General features: G+C 37.1%; 1 protein-coding gene across 1 annotated transcript; it reads left to right on the top strand.

Annotated features, from left to right (window-relative positions):
• The first annotated feature begins 5106 nt into the window (after window positions 1-5106).
• Window positions 5107-8077, top strand: LOC125196921 (demethylepipodophyllotoxin synthase-like). The gene is made up of 3 exons (XM_048095589.1): window positions 5107-5429; window positions 5674-6265; window positions 7262-8077. Exons 1-3 carry the CDS (start codon window positions 5107-5109, stop codon window positions 7880-7882), a joined length of 1536 nt encoding a protein of 511 aa, XP_047951546.1. The 3' UTR covers window positions 7883-8077.
• The last annotated feature ends 5030 nt before the right edge of the window (window positions 8078-13107 follow it).

Raw genomic sequence — 13107 nt, 5'->3', positions numbered from 1 at the left:
ATTTACTTTTTACTAATTAAATTGAACCCACAATTTAATATAAGTTATAATTGGAATATTACGAGCAGCCACTACAGAAGTAATATTGAACTCTCCCCATCCAAATCCGAAATTATAAGTAATCCGGGTTTCCGTTTATCTTTCATTTCCCGTGCTTAAGATTAATATGTCCATTAATTAATTAATGTCTGCTATTGACTTAATTAATTAACTTCTTATTAATTCCAAGAGTGGACTTAGCATGAAACACTCATTTATTATTCATAGAGTAATCATACTCCAACTAGCTAGGTTCCGAATAATAAAACTTAGTTTCGCGCTCCTCTTGAGGACATTATCAAACGAGACTCACCTCGTGCACGATTCAATATAATAGCAATCCTAGCACCGCTAGATATCGATCACCACTGCCCAATATATCAGGATAATTGGGCTACGAAAAACCCGCACCATTTGATAAGTCAAAGCAATGCATAATCAATACCGTATGCTCAATGCTAACCTACATTGATTAAGAAATAAATATTTATCAAGACCTCGCCTTTCAGTAGATAGCCCAAGGCAAGTCTTGCTGTTAGATCCGTTCAGTGCTGTACCACACCAATGTCATCTTATTTCAGTAAGGCTTAGAAATATACGGACTGACATTGCAACCTTTCTCGATGGGTAGTCTAATTCCATCTAGGTTGTGAAATTCATATTTTTCTTTGTTTAGAACTGACCGTATTACCTTAAAGTGGACGACGCCCACAACCGGTCTACTAAAACAAAGACTTAGACTTTGTTAAGTTAACTTATACATTTAAACATGCATTAACATCCATTAAATGTAAAACATAACAACATTATGACAAAAATAATCTGTTTTATTCATTGGAAAATAAAATAAGAGTTTTACAGTATTCAATCACTCGAAACGTGATTTCTAGTATACAAACTCTAACAAATAGTGTATAAGATTTCAACTGATGCTGAGAGTACGATGGATATATGTATATATATATATATGTATGCGTCGAACGACGGAGGTGTGAAGATAGTATCATATCAAGAAATAACGGAATTTCCTTTCCGTGCCAAAAGGTGTGTATATATATATATATATATATATATATATATATATATATATATATATATATATATATATATTTTCGCGTTTCAACGCTTCGTAATTCGTTCTCATAAGTCGATCGCCTCGCATTCGGCGTTTGATGCCTCCAAGTTCGATATCATCACAAAATTTTCATTCACGGCACGACTTACAACTATGTATAGCAGCATGCTCAAGTTCATTCTCATAGATGTCGTTCATCACATATCACGAAAATCACAATTCATATAGAATTTCATAGAGTTTTATTCGTTCAACTCATAATGGTCTCAACATATAATCACTTGCATAACAACATTTATCATTTGTTGTGCATAAATCACATTTTGCAATTTCGCATGCATGCATAATCATCATTTTATACTCCATCGCAAATTTTCAAATATCACAACAACTTCCATTCGCTTCAACTTCCAATATTTCATAATTCAAATCAATATTCAAGAGATACTTGTTACCTCATTCATCGTGGTTGAGCGGAGACGAGTTGCGGTGTTGAGCCTTCGACGATTATCAATTAATCAATTTACACAAATTTCAGATTTCTAATTCAACAAGACTCTTGGGTCCAGAGCGGAAAGAACGATCGCTCTGATACCAACTGTAACGACCCGCCCATCTAGGGTATAATAAATGCGGCGAGCGTTAACTAGGCAGACTTAAATGCATCAAATATCATAGGCTAGGGTTCCATTTAAAAAGGGATTTAACCAAAGCATTTAATGAACAATTAAATAGGAGAAGAATAATGCTTTAGCAAAGAAATCCAACAAAAGGTTATCGCAATAAATGCTCATCAGAGTTTCCAAAATAATTCCAACTGTTTCATCCCAACCAAAAGATAACAATTTTTCATAAAATAGCGGAAGCGATCAAGAGAGAAGTGAGGCTATGTATGGAGACACAACGACACTTTAAGTACCAACAGATCATCTTATTATTTCCTACTCAACACCGCCGCCCGCTCGTCACCGCTCAACCTGCACATAGGGAAAACACATGCAGGGCTGAGTACTATAAACATACTCAGTGGACTCGTGCCGAAAACAGTTTTATCACAATTATAGTTATCATGCCACTTTCAAGTGTCCATCGGGATTTTAACTTTAGAAAGACCCGAGGCACCAAAATATATTCTTTCTCAAATATCACGGTCGCGCAACCATTTTTCACATCGACGTTTACCATATCCTCATTCTACATGACAAGGAATGCGGCCGCAATCCAGGTCACTAGACCGGCCAACCCGTACGCTGACACTCGGTCTAACATTGGTGTACACTAACCCAAGTAGAGTTTGCGGCTCTACAAGGATCCGAATTCGATTAAATCAATAGTGGCATAGCCACGAGGGATAGGCACGACAAAACAAATCAAGGCATGATAACACATATCTCATTCTCATCAATATCAGTTTAGGACAATGTCCTTATTTTAAAAGAAAGCCCACCTCGTCGGCTTAGCTCGATAGTATTCTCTTCTCCTCGTTTATCACGCTGAGAGCGTGAAGTATCACCTTTAAATTAGGCGTATCACAAATCAGTTTCAATCATTGATTTCAAAATCATGCATGTTCCCATGTTTCCCTTTTTCCCATCGATAAATCTTTAATATCATCATCCAAAATCAAGGTATGATTAGCATATCATTTTTATTCAAATAACAACTCCAAATTCACCATTAAATCGTGTTACGCATGAGTGTTCTACACACACAACACACGCACACGCACACCACACATGTGCATGCCGACCGAGGCGTGCACACACACACACACACGATCACGCACACACACACTCACACATCCATGAATCCCAAAATTCATCAATTTATTTCCCCTTCGCTCAATCTAAATGCATGTGGACTCAAGAACACCGATTGATCGGTAGAAGAAGAGAAGATCAAAAATTAAAATACCTTTTCCAAAAGAACGATCGGTAGAAACAAGTTATAGCCTTGATTCTTCAATAAACTCTTGAACTTCAACTTGAATTCTTCTCAATTGATGAAGAAATCTTGAAGAAAACTTGAAGAAATTTTAGAGAGAGTGTGGAGAGAGGTTTCGAAAATAATGGAGAGTGGGGGCGCCGGTTTTTGATCTCTAGGGTTAGGGTCTCTCTCTTATTTATAGAGTGTAGGATATAATATCTTTAATTAAATAAATTAAAGATTTTAGAAGATATGGAGAGATTTGATAGTAGAACTTGGCGTGAAGTAGGGGAGAAATAAGGGGAATTCGAAATTCTTGGCTATTTTATTAGCATATGATTTATTTCAAATATTTCACGGAGTAGAATAATATATCACGGAGCAAGAATTAAATAATTAAAGTCTTCCCAATTTAAAAGGAAAGTGGCGTGACTTTTTCATTCTCAAAAGGGATTTAGATTTCAAATCCTAATTCAATTAGGATATGGCAATATCTTCCTAGATTTGGCAAGATATGCTAGGATATATTAGCATATTTATATTTATTCATGGAATAGAATAAATAAGAGATCAATAAATAAATAATCCCTTCTCCCACAATATATGAGATTTTCGAAAATCTCATGGAAAAACAAAGGTGGAGTTTTCGAAAATTTCATCAACAAATAAGGAATATTCGGACTTTGGATTTAATTCGGATAACTATCCCAAGCAATAATTAAATCCAAGAAAAAATAGGATTTCTTCTCCAAATAAAATAGGAGGGATCGAATAGTTCCACATGATTAAATAGTGCTCCTATTTAATCCTCACTCATCCCTTAGGAAAAATAATCCACCACAATTATATTTCTCCGCATCAAATATTCACACCCAATCAATCATTTCTTAACTTCCTCTTCTTTTTCTCAACGCATTGACCTTTCAACGGCCATGTCATATTTTTCCCATCTTTGACTATTCAATAGCCACGTCAACATTTCAATAAGTTGACTATTCAACTCAATCTAAATTCTCATACGCAATTAGGTCACAAAGACACTATGCAATTAATTACTCATCAAATAATCCACATATCATAGCATTTAAGGCATTTAATGCAAAAATTTTATAACCCGAAAATTAGGGTTTGAAAAAGTGGGGCGTTACATCTAGTTGGACAGATGGAGTACTAGATTTATAGTAATTATGATAATTAATAGAAACCAGACAAAAATAAAATAAAATAAGACAACTAATGAGGATAGTATAATGTATTTTACCACTAGTACCACTAATTGATGTTTTTTTTTATTGTTACACGAAATTGGTTGACGTACAAAAACTACTAAAATTATAAAGATACAAGTGAAGCGTGAAATGTTATGGACATAGTTTATGTGGACGAGATAAATGACGAGATTGGCGTTATCAATATTTACGTATAAAACACCTTAGATTGGATTGTATAAACAAATCCATACGAAAAAGACAGCATAATCCCAAAAAGATTTATTCTAGATTTTAGTTAACCTAGTAGGTTATGCAATATTGTTATCCATAAAAGCTTCTTTTTACTGAGTAAATAGTAGAACTCATCAAAAGATCAGTCTTTTTAAGAGAAATAGATAATTTTGCTATAAAATTACACCATTTGCTTTCACAGCTAATATGGGTCATTGAGTCATTGACGGATTCCAATTACCAATACGTAGATCAATCCTCGGTCCGCATTAATTGGTACCGGTTGACTTGATACAGATTTTAAGAGATATTGTAATAAGTGGATGGAAAAAGTCAGTGGAATCTCTTTTATATATTATTTTTTTAATAAAATGTGTTGAAATAAGTTAGTGAAATGCGAAGTCAATTAATTAAAGTAAATTAATTAAAGTAGTAAACAGTAAGGGAGTCTATTAATTATAGACTGAGAAAAAGAAAATTGTTGCTAATTAATGGGGGGTGAAAAGAGTAGGAGAGATAGTTCATTTAAGTTGCTTTCACAACTATGTGGGACATTAAGTGCGAAACACATCTTTTAACTATTTATACAGTTGCATGATAGCTCAGGAATAAACAAAATTTTCGATGGAATTACTCTTACTACCCCAATGGTTTGTTGTGGTAGCTACTACTATAGTGATAATAATTTCTAGTTTCTACTCATTTTATCCATCAAAATATGGAAAGAAGCAAAAAGTAGCACCACATGCCGGCGGCGGATGGCCCATAATCGGACATCTCTTTCTTATAAGGGGGCCGGAGCCGCTTCACCTAACCCTGTCCAAAATGGCCGATCAAAACGGCCCGATATTCACCGTGCAGCTAGGCACACGCCGCGGCTTGATCGTGAACAGCCACGAGATGGCAGAGGAGTGCTTGAAGACGAACGACGTAGCCTTCTCGAACAGGCAGGGACGGAGCTAGCTTATAGCTAGCATGGGCAAGTGCCCCTCCTCAAATTTCATCATGCATAAATTATACTCTCTCATTCCCATTAAAAATGAAACGTTTTCCTACAATGGAAACAATACGATCTTTTTCATCTCTCTTACTTTATTTATCACTAATGGCCTCTCTTAAAACTCTTAAATTTAGCTTATGTATATTTTTGCCCATCTCCATATAAATTTCTGGTTTCGTCCCTGCAAACAGGCAAAGGACCGCCGCAATGAGCCTCATGGGCTACAACTTCGCCATGTTCGGCTTCAGCAACTACGGCGCCTACTGGCGCGAGATGCGGAAGATCGCGGTGCTGAGGCTCCTCTCCAACCGGAAGGTGGCGGCCCTGGCCTGGTCGCGGGAGGTTCAAGTGAGAGCGATGAACAAGCAGTGCTACAATTCGATGCCGAATGTGGATATGAAGAGGGTGCTGGGAGACCTGACGTTGAGCATGATGGTGAGGACAGTTGCGGGGGACGTGGAGGCGAGGATGGGGGAGGAGGAGAGGGAGAGGTGGAGGCGGAGCGTCAGGGATTTCTTCAAGATGATGACTGTTCACACCATATCCGATGCTGTTCCTTGTCTTGGGTGGATGGACAGATTCGGGAAGATGGAGAGGGCTTTCATTGATACAGGGAAGGAATTTGATACCATGCTGCAGGGATGGCTTCAGGAACATAAGGATACATGGAATGGAGCAAGGGAAGATGATGATTTCATGAACGAGATGTTGGATGCTGCACACACTGCTACTCAGGAGTTCCCTCACTATGATGCAGATACCATTAACAAAGCTATGTGTCTGGTACGTACTTGATACACTATAAACTACTTCCTCCGTGTTTCATGATATTTGAGTCGTTTCTTTTTCTGGTGAAACTTTTATTCTCTTTGCTACTTTATTCTCTTTTTTCTCTACATACTTCATTTTATTTCCTACTTAATCTCTATAAATGTACTCCCTCCGTCCCGGAGTATTAGACTCACTTCTTTTGGGCACATGATTTAAGGAATTGATATTTAAATAGTTAAAGTGGAGAGAGTAAAGTATGAGAGAGGGAAAAAGTAGGGGAGAGAAAAGAGAAAAAAGTAGGTGGAGAATAAAATAAGATAGATGTTTTTTGCTAAAAAAGGAAATGAGTCTAATATGTTGGGACATCCCAAAAAGGAAAGTTGGTCTAATACCTTGGGACGGAGGGAGTACCAACTAAGGTGGGATGAAGGGACTAATATTAAGTGAAAATTGAACATATATAAAGTTTCAAATAACGATCCACCTTGATAAAATGACGGAGGTTCATGTAGTTCCATTTAAAATCAATTAGTGATATGATTAGCAGACAGATGACTTATATATAAATTCCAATTCTCTCTTTGCATCCTTATAATTAAGTAATTTGTTAGTATTTTTGTTATGATCCATCAATTTACAAAATAATATCTCATTAGTACTCCCAATGTCCCACTCTAAGTGAGGAGTGTCCTTTGGGCACGAAATTTAAGAAAATCATATTTATTGAGTTAAGCAAAGAGAATAAAGTATGAGAGATGAAAAATAAGAGCGATAAAGATGGAATATAGTAAGAAAGAAAATAAAGTAAGAGAGAATGAATAAATTAAAGTAAGAGAAAATAAAGGCGTTGTTTTTGTCATATAAGGAAATCAATCACTTATTGTGGAAAATGCAAAATGGAAAGTAGATCACTTATAATTGAAAGGAGGGAGTACATGTTTTTCATTTTGGATAAGTGAATCTCCTATTCCAGTATATCTTAACATTCATATTCCATTATATATGCAGACAATGATAGTAGGAGGAAGTGAAACCACTGCCGCAGTTCTTACATGGGCACTAACCCTACTTCTCAACAATCGCCACACCCTCAAAAAGGCCCAAGAGGAACTAGACATTCACGTTGGCCGAGAGAGACTAGTAAACGAATCAGACCTCGAAAACCTAGCCTACATCCGAGCCGTGATCAAGGAAACAACGCGGCTGCAGCCACCCGTACCAGTCATCCCTCGAGAGGCCGGGGTGGATTGCCTGGTGGCTGGCTACCACATACCAGCAGGCACACGCCTCTTCATAAACAACTGGAAAATCCAACGCGATCCTCGTGTTTGGGCCGATCCTCTCGAGTTTAGGCCGGAGAGGTTTCTCACAAGCCACAAGGATATCGATTTTCAAGGCCTACACTTCGAGTTGCTTCCATTCGGTGGCGGCCGGAGGGTCTGCCCGGCCGTGTCTTCTGCTCGACGCTTTGCGGAGCTCGCCCTCGCGAGCTTTCTGCAGGGATTTGATGTGGACACGTCTTCTGGTGAACCCATTGATATGGCTGCTGGTTTTGGTACTACAAACATGATTTTTTCTCCAATTCAAGTCTGCCTCAAGCCAAGGATGAGTCCTATACATTATGCATGACTTGTTTATGTTCACATGTTATTTATTTTTGTCTTCTGCGTTGTCATACCCACATGTTTTCTGTAATAAACGATCGCCATCCGTCCCAACTTAGTTGAGTTGTATTCCATTTTAGGAAGTCCCAACTTAGTTGAGTCATATGTTCTTTCCAGGATGTCCCAACTTAATTGAGTCGTATTCCTTTTCCCTTCTATATATTTTACTCTCTTTTATCTTTCATACTTTATTTTCGCTCAGGTTTAATTTTATCATCATTTATTGCATTTAACACAATTTCTTAATTTTCGTACTAAAATAACATTCCAAGTTTCTAACTAAGTTGAGATGAAGAGAGTATTGGAAATCAATACTAGTAGTGATGTTCTCTTTAACAACCTGATTTCCTACAATTACTATCAAATAACAGCTACCTTCACCCGTCAAAACCTAATATGTTTTGCTATTTTTGTACATTCTTCATTTAAAAACACTTTTACATTATTCCATTTATTGTAATGGACCTGTACTCCATTATATTTATCTTCTCACATTCTATTATAAAATTATATATTTGAAAGTAGAATTCACAACCCACTTCTCACTAATTTTTAACAAAAACTAAATGATTTCTTAAAACACGTGTGAACTCAAAATGTGTATATGTATAATAGACGGAGGGAGTGTTTATCTAAACAGTATATTTAACATTAGTTTACTTTTAGTTCGATCGATGTTTAACTGGAGATAATAAATAATTAATCGATGATCAAAACACTAAAATCATATTAACATACAAACTTAAATTCTATTCTCTCCGTCAAATTTAAGATGACACTTTCATTTTTAGTTTATCCCAAATAAAATAATTCATTTCTATTTGTAGAAACTTTATCTCTCCATTCTTCAATGACTGCACGAAACTACTTTTTCTTTACCTAATTAAATATTCAATCATCTTTGTCTCTTTATATAATATTTACACCTACATTTTCTATCTTCAATTAAATATATTAATCAACAACTCCTAAAATTCTGCGTCTACTAAGAAATGTGTCATCTTAAGCATTTAACTTTATTCACATTAATTGTTTTTATTCTACTTTTATGTAACGAGCCATTTAGGAAAAACGGTTAAAGTCAATGATAAACAACATAAACCAAATGGAACATTGTCATTGTTAAGGGTGGAAAGTCATGTAGGTTGGGTTGTTATTAGGGTTGTTATCAGGTCAACCTGATAAGAACCAAATACGATAAGACCTAACTCGAATTCGACATTTTAAGAAAATTCTCCACACGAAACCACCCAACCTACAACCTCAAATCAAACAGAATCTACACATGACATAACGCATGAAGAACATGATATAATTGTTGACACGATACAATAACAATCCGAACATGATGCACATGATTATCCATATGATCTTCATCAACTCCATATGGATATATCTTTTGTACCACAAGAGGTCTCCACCATCTCGTTCTAAGCTTACAAGGAAAAAGCTTTAGACAGGAGTTGTAAAGAAGAACTTGTTGCTTTACATTAAATTGCTTTGGTTTAATTGCATCTACGTTAATTCTCTTCGTCTTCTGTTTATAAAGACCCAAACTCATATAAGTATCAAACCTGAGTTCATCGAAGTTATTAAGATCCAATTTCCCCTCTCTCTGTCGTCGCCTCATAGTCAGGATTCAGAGTCTACAAGACCCAAATGACAAGCTTTTACAGTATACCAACTCTAACATCTTGTTGATGAATAATGGTCTTAGTCGACGATTATCAATAAGTTAGGTTGGGTTCAACTTCGTTTCGGATTCTTGCTCTTGAACAATAGAACTTGATGTTTATATTATACGACTTTGGGTTGTTTCTACGGTGTTGTTTTTTACCTGGTTTGGTCGTTTTCATCTTTGAAAAATTTTACACTCAGATCTTGCGTTTTAGTATTTTGTTCTTCCGCAACTTCTGATTTCTACGTGACACCGTCGATAAAAACCTGGATAATACACTTTTTATTTGATTTAACTAACAATTACTCCCTTCGTTCCATAGTAATGGAAGCGTTTCTCTTCGGCACGGAGATTAAGAAAAAGTGTGTTATGTGAGTTAAGTAAATGGAGAATAAAGTAGAAAATTAAAAAGGTAGAGAGATGAAGAGAGAAAAAAAGTAAGAGAGGGTAAAGTAGGTGTGGAAAAATGTGTTACTTTTGCTAAAAAGGAAAATGACTCCATTACTATGGAACGTATAAAGCAAAATGACTCCATTACTGTGGAACTGGGGGAGTATTAATTTAGTTATTTCATTTTTTAATTAGATGGAATCAACAAATTCATTATTGACTATATCGACAATTTAAATATTTTAATAAGATTCAATAAAATACTTTTTCTCAACATAAACATAAATTTTAAAGACTGTTCCATAGTGAAATTGTTGAGATTTGATCGAAGATTGATAAGAACGAAACAAGAAACTAGAAATAACACACGCGGTTTACGTGGTTCGGCAATTTGCCTACGTCCACGGAAGGGATGAGATGTTTATTACTTCACTCTTTCGGTGGATTACACAGAAATGGAAACAAGAAGATGAAAACTCTCTCGAGCTACTGCACTCTACAATGGTGAACTCACAGCTTGTCCTTTTCTTCCTTCTCTACTCACACTCTCTGTTTCTCGTAGTTAGTTACAATGAGGCAACTGCCTTTTATATCACACTTGTAGAGAGCTCAAGTTAGTTACCAACTGTCTCCTCCTCTCTCAAGTCTTGATCCCATGCAACTCACTATCATGCACCATCAACCAATGAACCAATGAACGAGCCAAATGCTCACTCCATGCTCATGCATGTCTCGGCCGCATCCTACAATCTCCACCTTTTAATGCCCCTTTTTCCCTCTCAACCATGGTGTGCCACTCCTTAAAGAACTTAAAAGCTTCTGATTTTTCCTTCAAGATCTTAAACCATAATTTTCTGGAAAAATCATCTATTATGGTGATAAAATATTTACCTCCATTCATTGTAGGTGGCTGAGATGGACCCCATATATCACTGTGGGCATACTCCAGAATTGATGTGGAGGTATGCTTAGCTTTTGGAAAAGGTTGCTTAGTGCTTTTCCCCAATGCACATTGCTGACAATTCTTGATGCTTCCACTCTCCTGAGCCTGAATGACTCCCTTCTTAACCAGCTGCATCAGCCCTTTCTGACCTAGATGTCCCAGCTTCACATGCCAATTTTTCATATCAGAGACCACTGATTCAGTAACATCAGAGCTGCCTGTGATCACTTGTGCCTCCAAGTAGTAAAGACTTCTTTTCTTGATAGCACTCGTAACAACTCTGGAGCTTTTATAAATCTGCATATGATCATTTTCAGACTTGAATCCATAGCCTTTAGACTGCAGAACACCCAGAGACACCAAATTTCTCTTGATCTGAGGTATAAATCTGACTTGAGTCAGCTTGATGATTGACTGATCCCTCAATCTTAACTTGATATCACCTATGCCTCTTATGGAACACATCTGATTATTCCCCAAAGTGACAGAGCCTTGTGATGGCTCAAAAGTGTCAAACCAATCATTGTGTGAACAGATATGGAAGCTACAGCCAGAGTCAACAATCCAGCTTTCTCCCATCTCTCCTTCCACAATATTCATAACTTGCATCTGCTGCTCTTCCTGAACAACATCAGTGGATCCTTGATCAGTGCCTTCGGCTGCTTGCTTTCTCTTCCAAGAAAAGCAGTTCTTCTTAATATGCCCAGGCTTCTTGCAATAATGGCAGCTACGAGTCTCCTTCTTATCCCCCTTTTCTTTATCCTGAGAATTCTTGGATCCTCCTGCCTTTGGTTTGAACTTATTCTTGAATTTCTTGACATTCAAGATTTCTGCAGAGGCATCATTTTGGCCACCTCCAGATCTTTGCAGATCTTTGGACTTAAGAGCTGACTGTACCTCCACCAAGGTGATAGCCTTCTCTCTACCATATAGCATGGCATCCCGCAGCTGCTCAAAAGACTTGGGAAGAGCGTTGAGCAACGCAATTGCTTTATCCTCTTCCTCCATTTTTGCATCGACATTTTCAAGATCATCAACTATCTTGTTGAATTGATCCAACTGATCTCCTATAGCCTTATCATCCACGAATTTAAAGGAATATAGACGTTGCTTAAGATATAACCTGTTAGCCAACGATTTGGTCATGTAGAGCTCCTCCAATTTCTTCCAAATCGCAGCTGTGGACTCCTCCCTCGCAACTTCTCTAAGAACCTTATCATCCAAATTTAAAATGATTGCGTTACGAGCCTTCTTCATAATTTCTTTCTGCTTATCGGTCGACTCCTCTTCCTTTGTTGCAGTCGATTCGAGAGCCTCATCGAGCCCTTGATGAATGAGCAGCGCCTTCATTTTGATGCGCCATAAACCGAAATCATTCCTCCCGTTGAATTTCTCTGTTTCAAACCGCGCCATCGCCATCGATCTATCTTCTTCGCTTCCCACAGACGGCGCCACTTGTTGAGATTTGATCGAAGATTGATAAGAACGAAACAAGAAACTAGAAATAACACACGCGGTTTACGTGGTTCGGCAATTTGCCTACGTCCACGGAAGGGATGAGATGTTTATTACTTCACTCTTTCGGTGGATTACACAGAAATGGAAACAAGAAGATGAAAACTGTCTCGAGCTACTGCACTCTACAATGGTGAACTCACAGCTTGTTCTTTTCTTCCTTCTCTACTCACACTCTCTGTTTCTCGTAGTTAGTTACAATGAGGCAACTGCCTTTTATATCACACTTGTAGAGAGCTCAAGTTAGTTACCAACTGACTCCTCCTCTCTCAAGTCTTGATCCCATGCAACTCACTATCATGCACCCTCAACCAATGAACCAATGAACGAGCCAAATGCTCACTCCACGCTCATGAATGTCTCGGCCGCATCCTACAGAAATCAAACTCGTTATCCTTTCTCCAAGCATTAATCGCATTAACTCGTCATAAATTCAACAAAATACTTTACTTCATAATTAATGTTTCATTAAGCTTGTATCACCAACCATTAGAAAAATAAACGCAATCAACAAGAAATAAATATATTTATATCGTAAGAATAATACAAATGCTTGCGACACATAGTCTATAATACTAGTATATTCTTGGCCTCCAAAACATATACTTAAAAGAACAGTCTCTTCTTTATTTAGTTTGAGCTGCGAAATAATATTTTGAATTTA

The sequence above is a fragment of the Salvia hispanica genome, chromosome 2 (genome assembly GCF_029641045.1).
Source record: "Salvia hispanica isolate PSC_SH4W2 chromosome 2, Shi_PSC_v1, whole genome shotgun sequence".
NCBI lineage: Eukaryota > Viridiplantae > Streptophyta > Magnoliopsida > Lamiales > Lamiaceae > Salvia > Salvia hispanica.
This window is presented reverse-complemented; position numbering and strand designations above follow the sequence as displayed.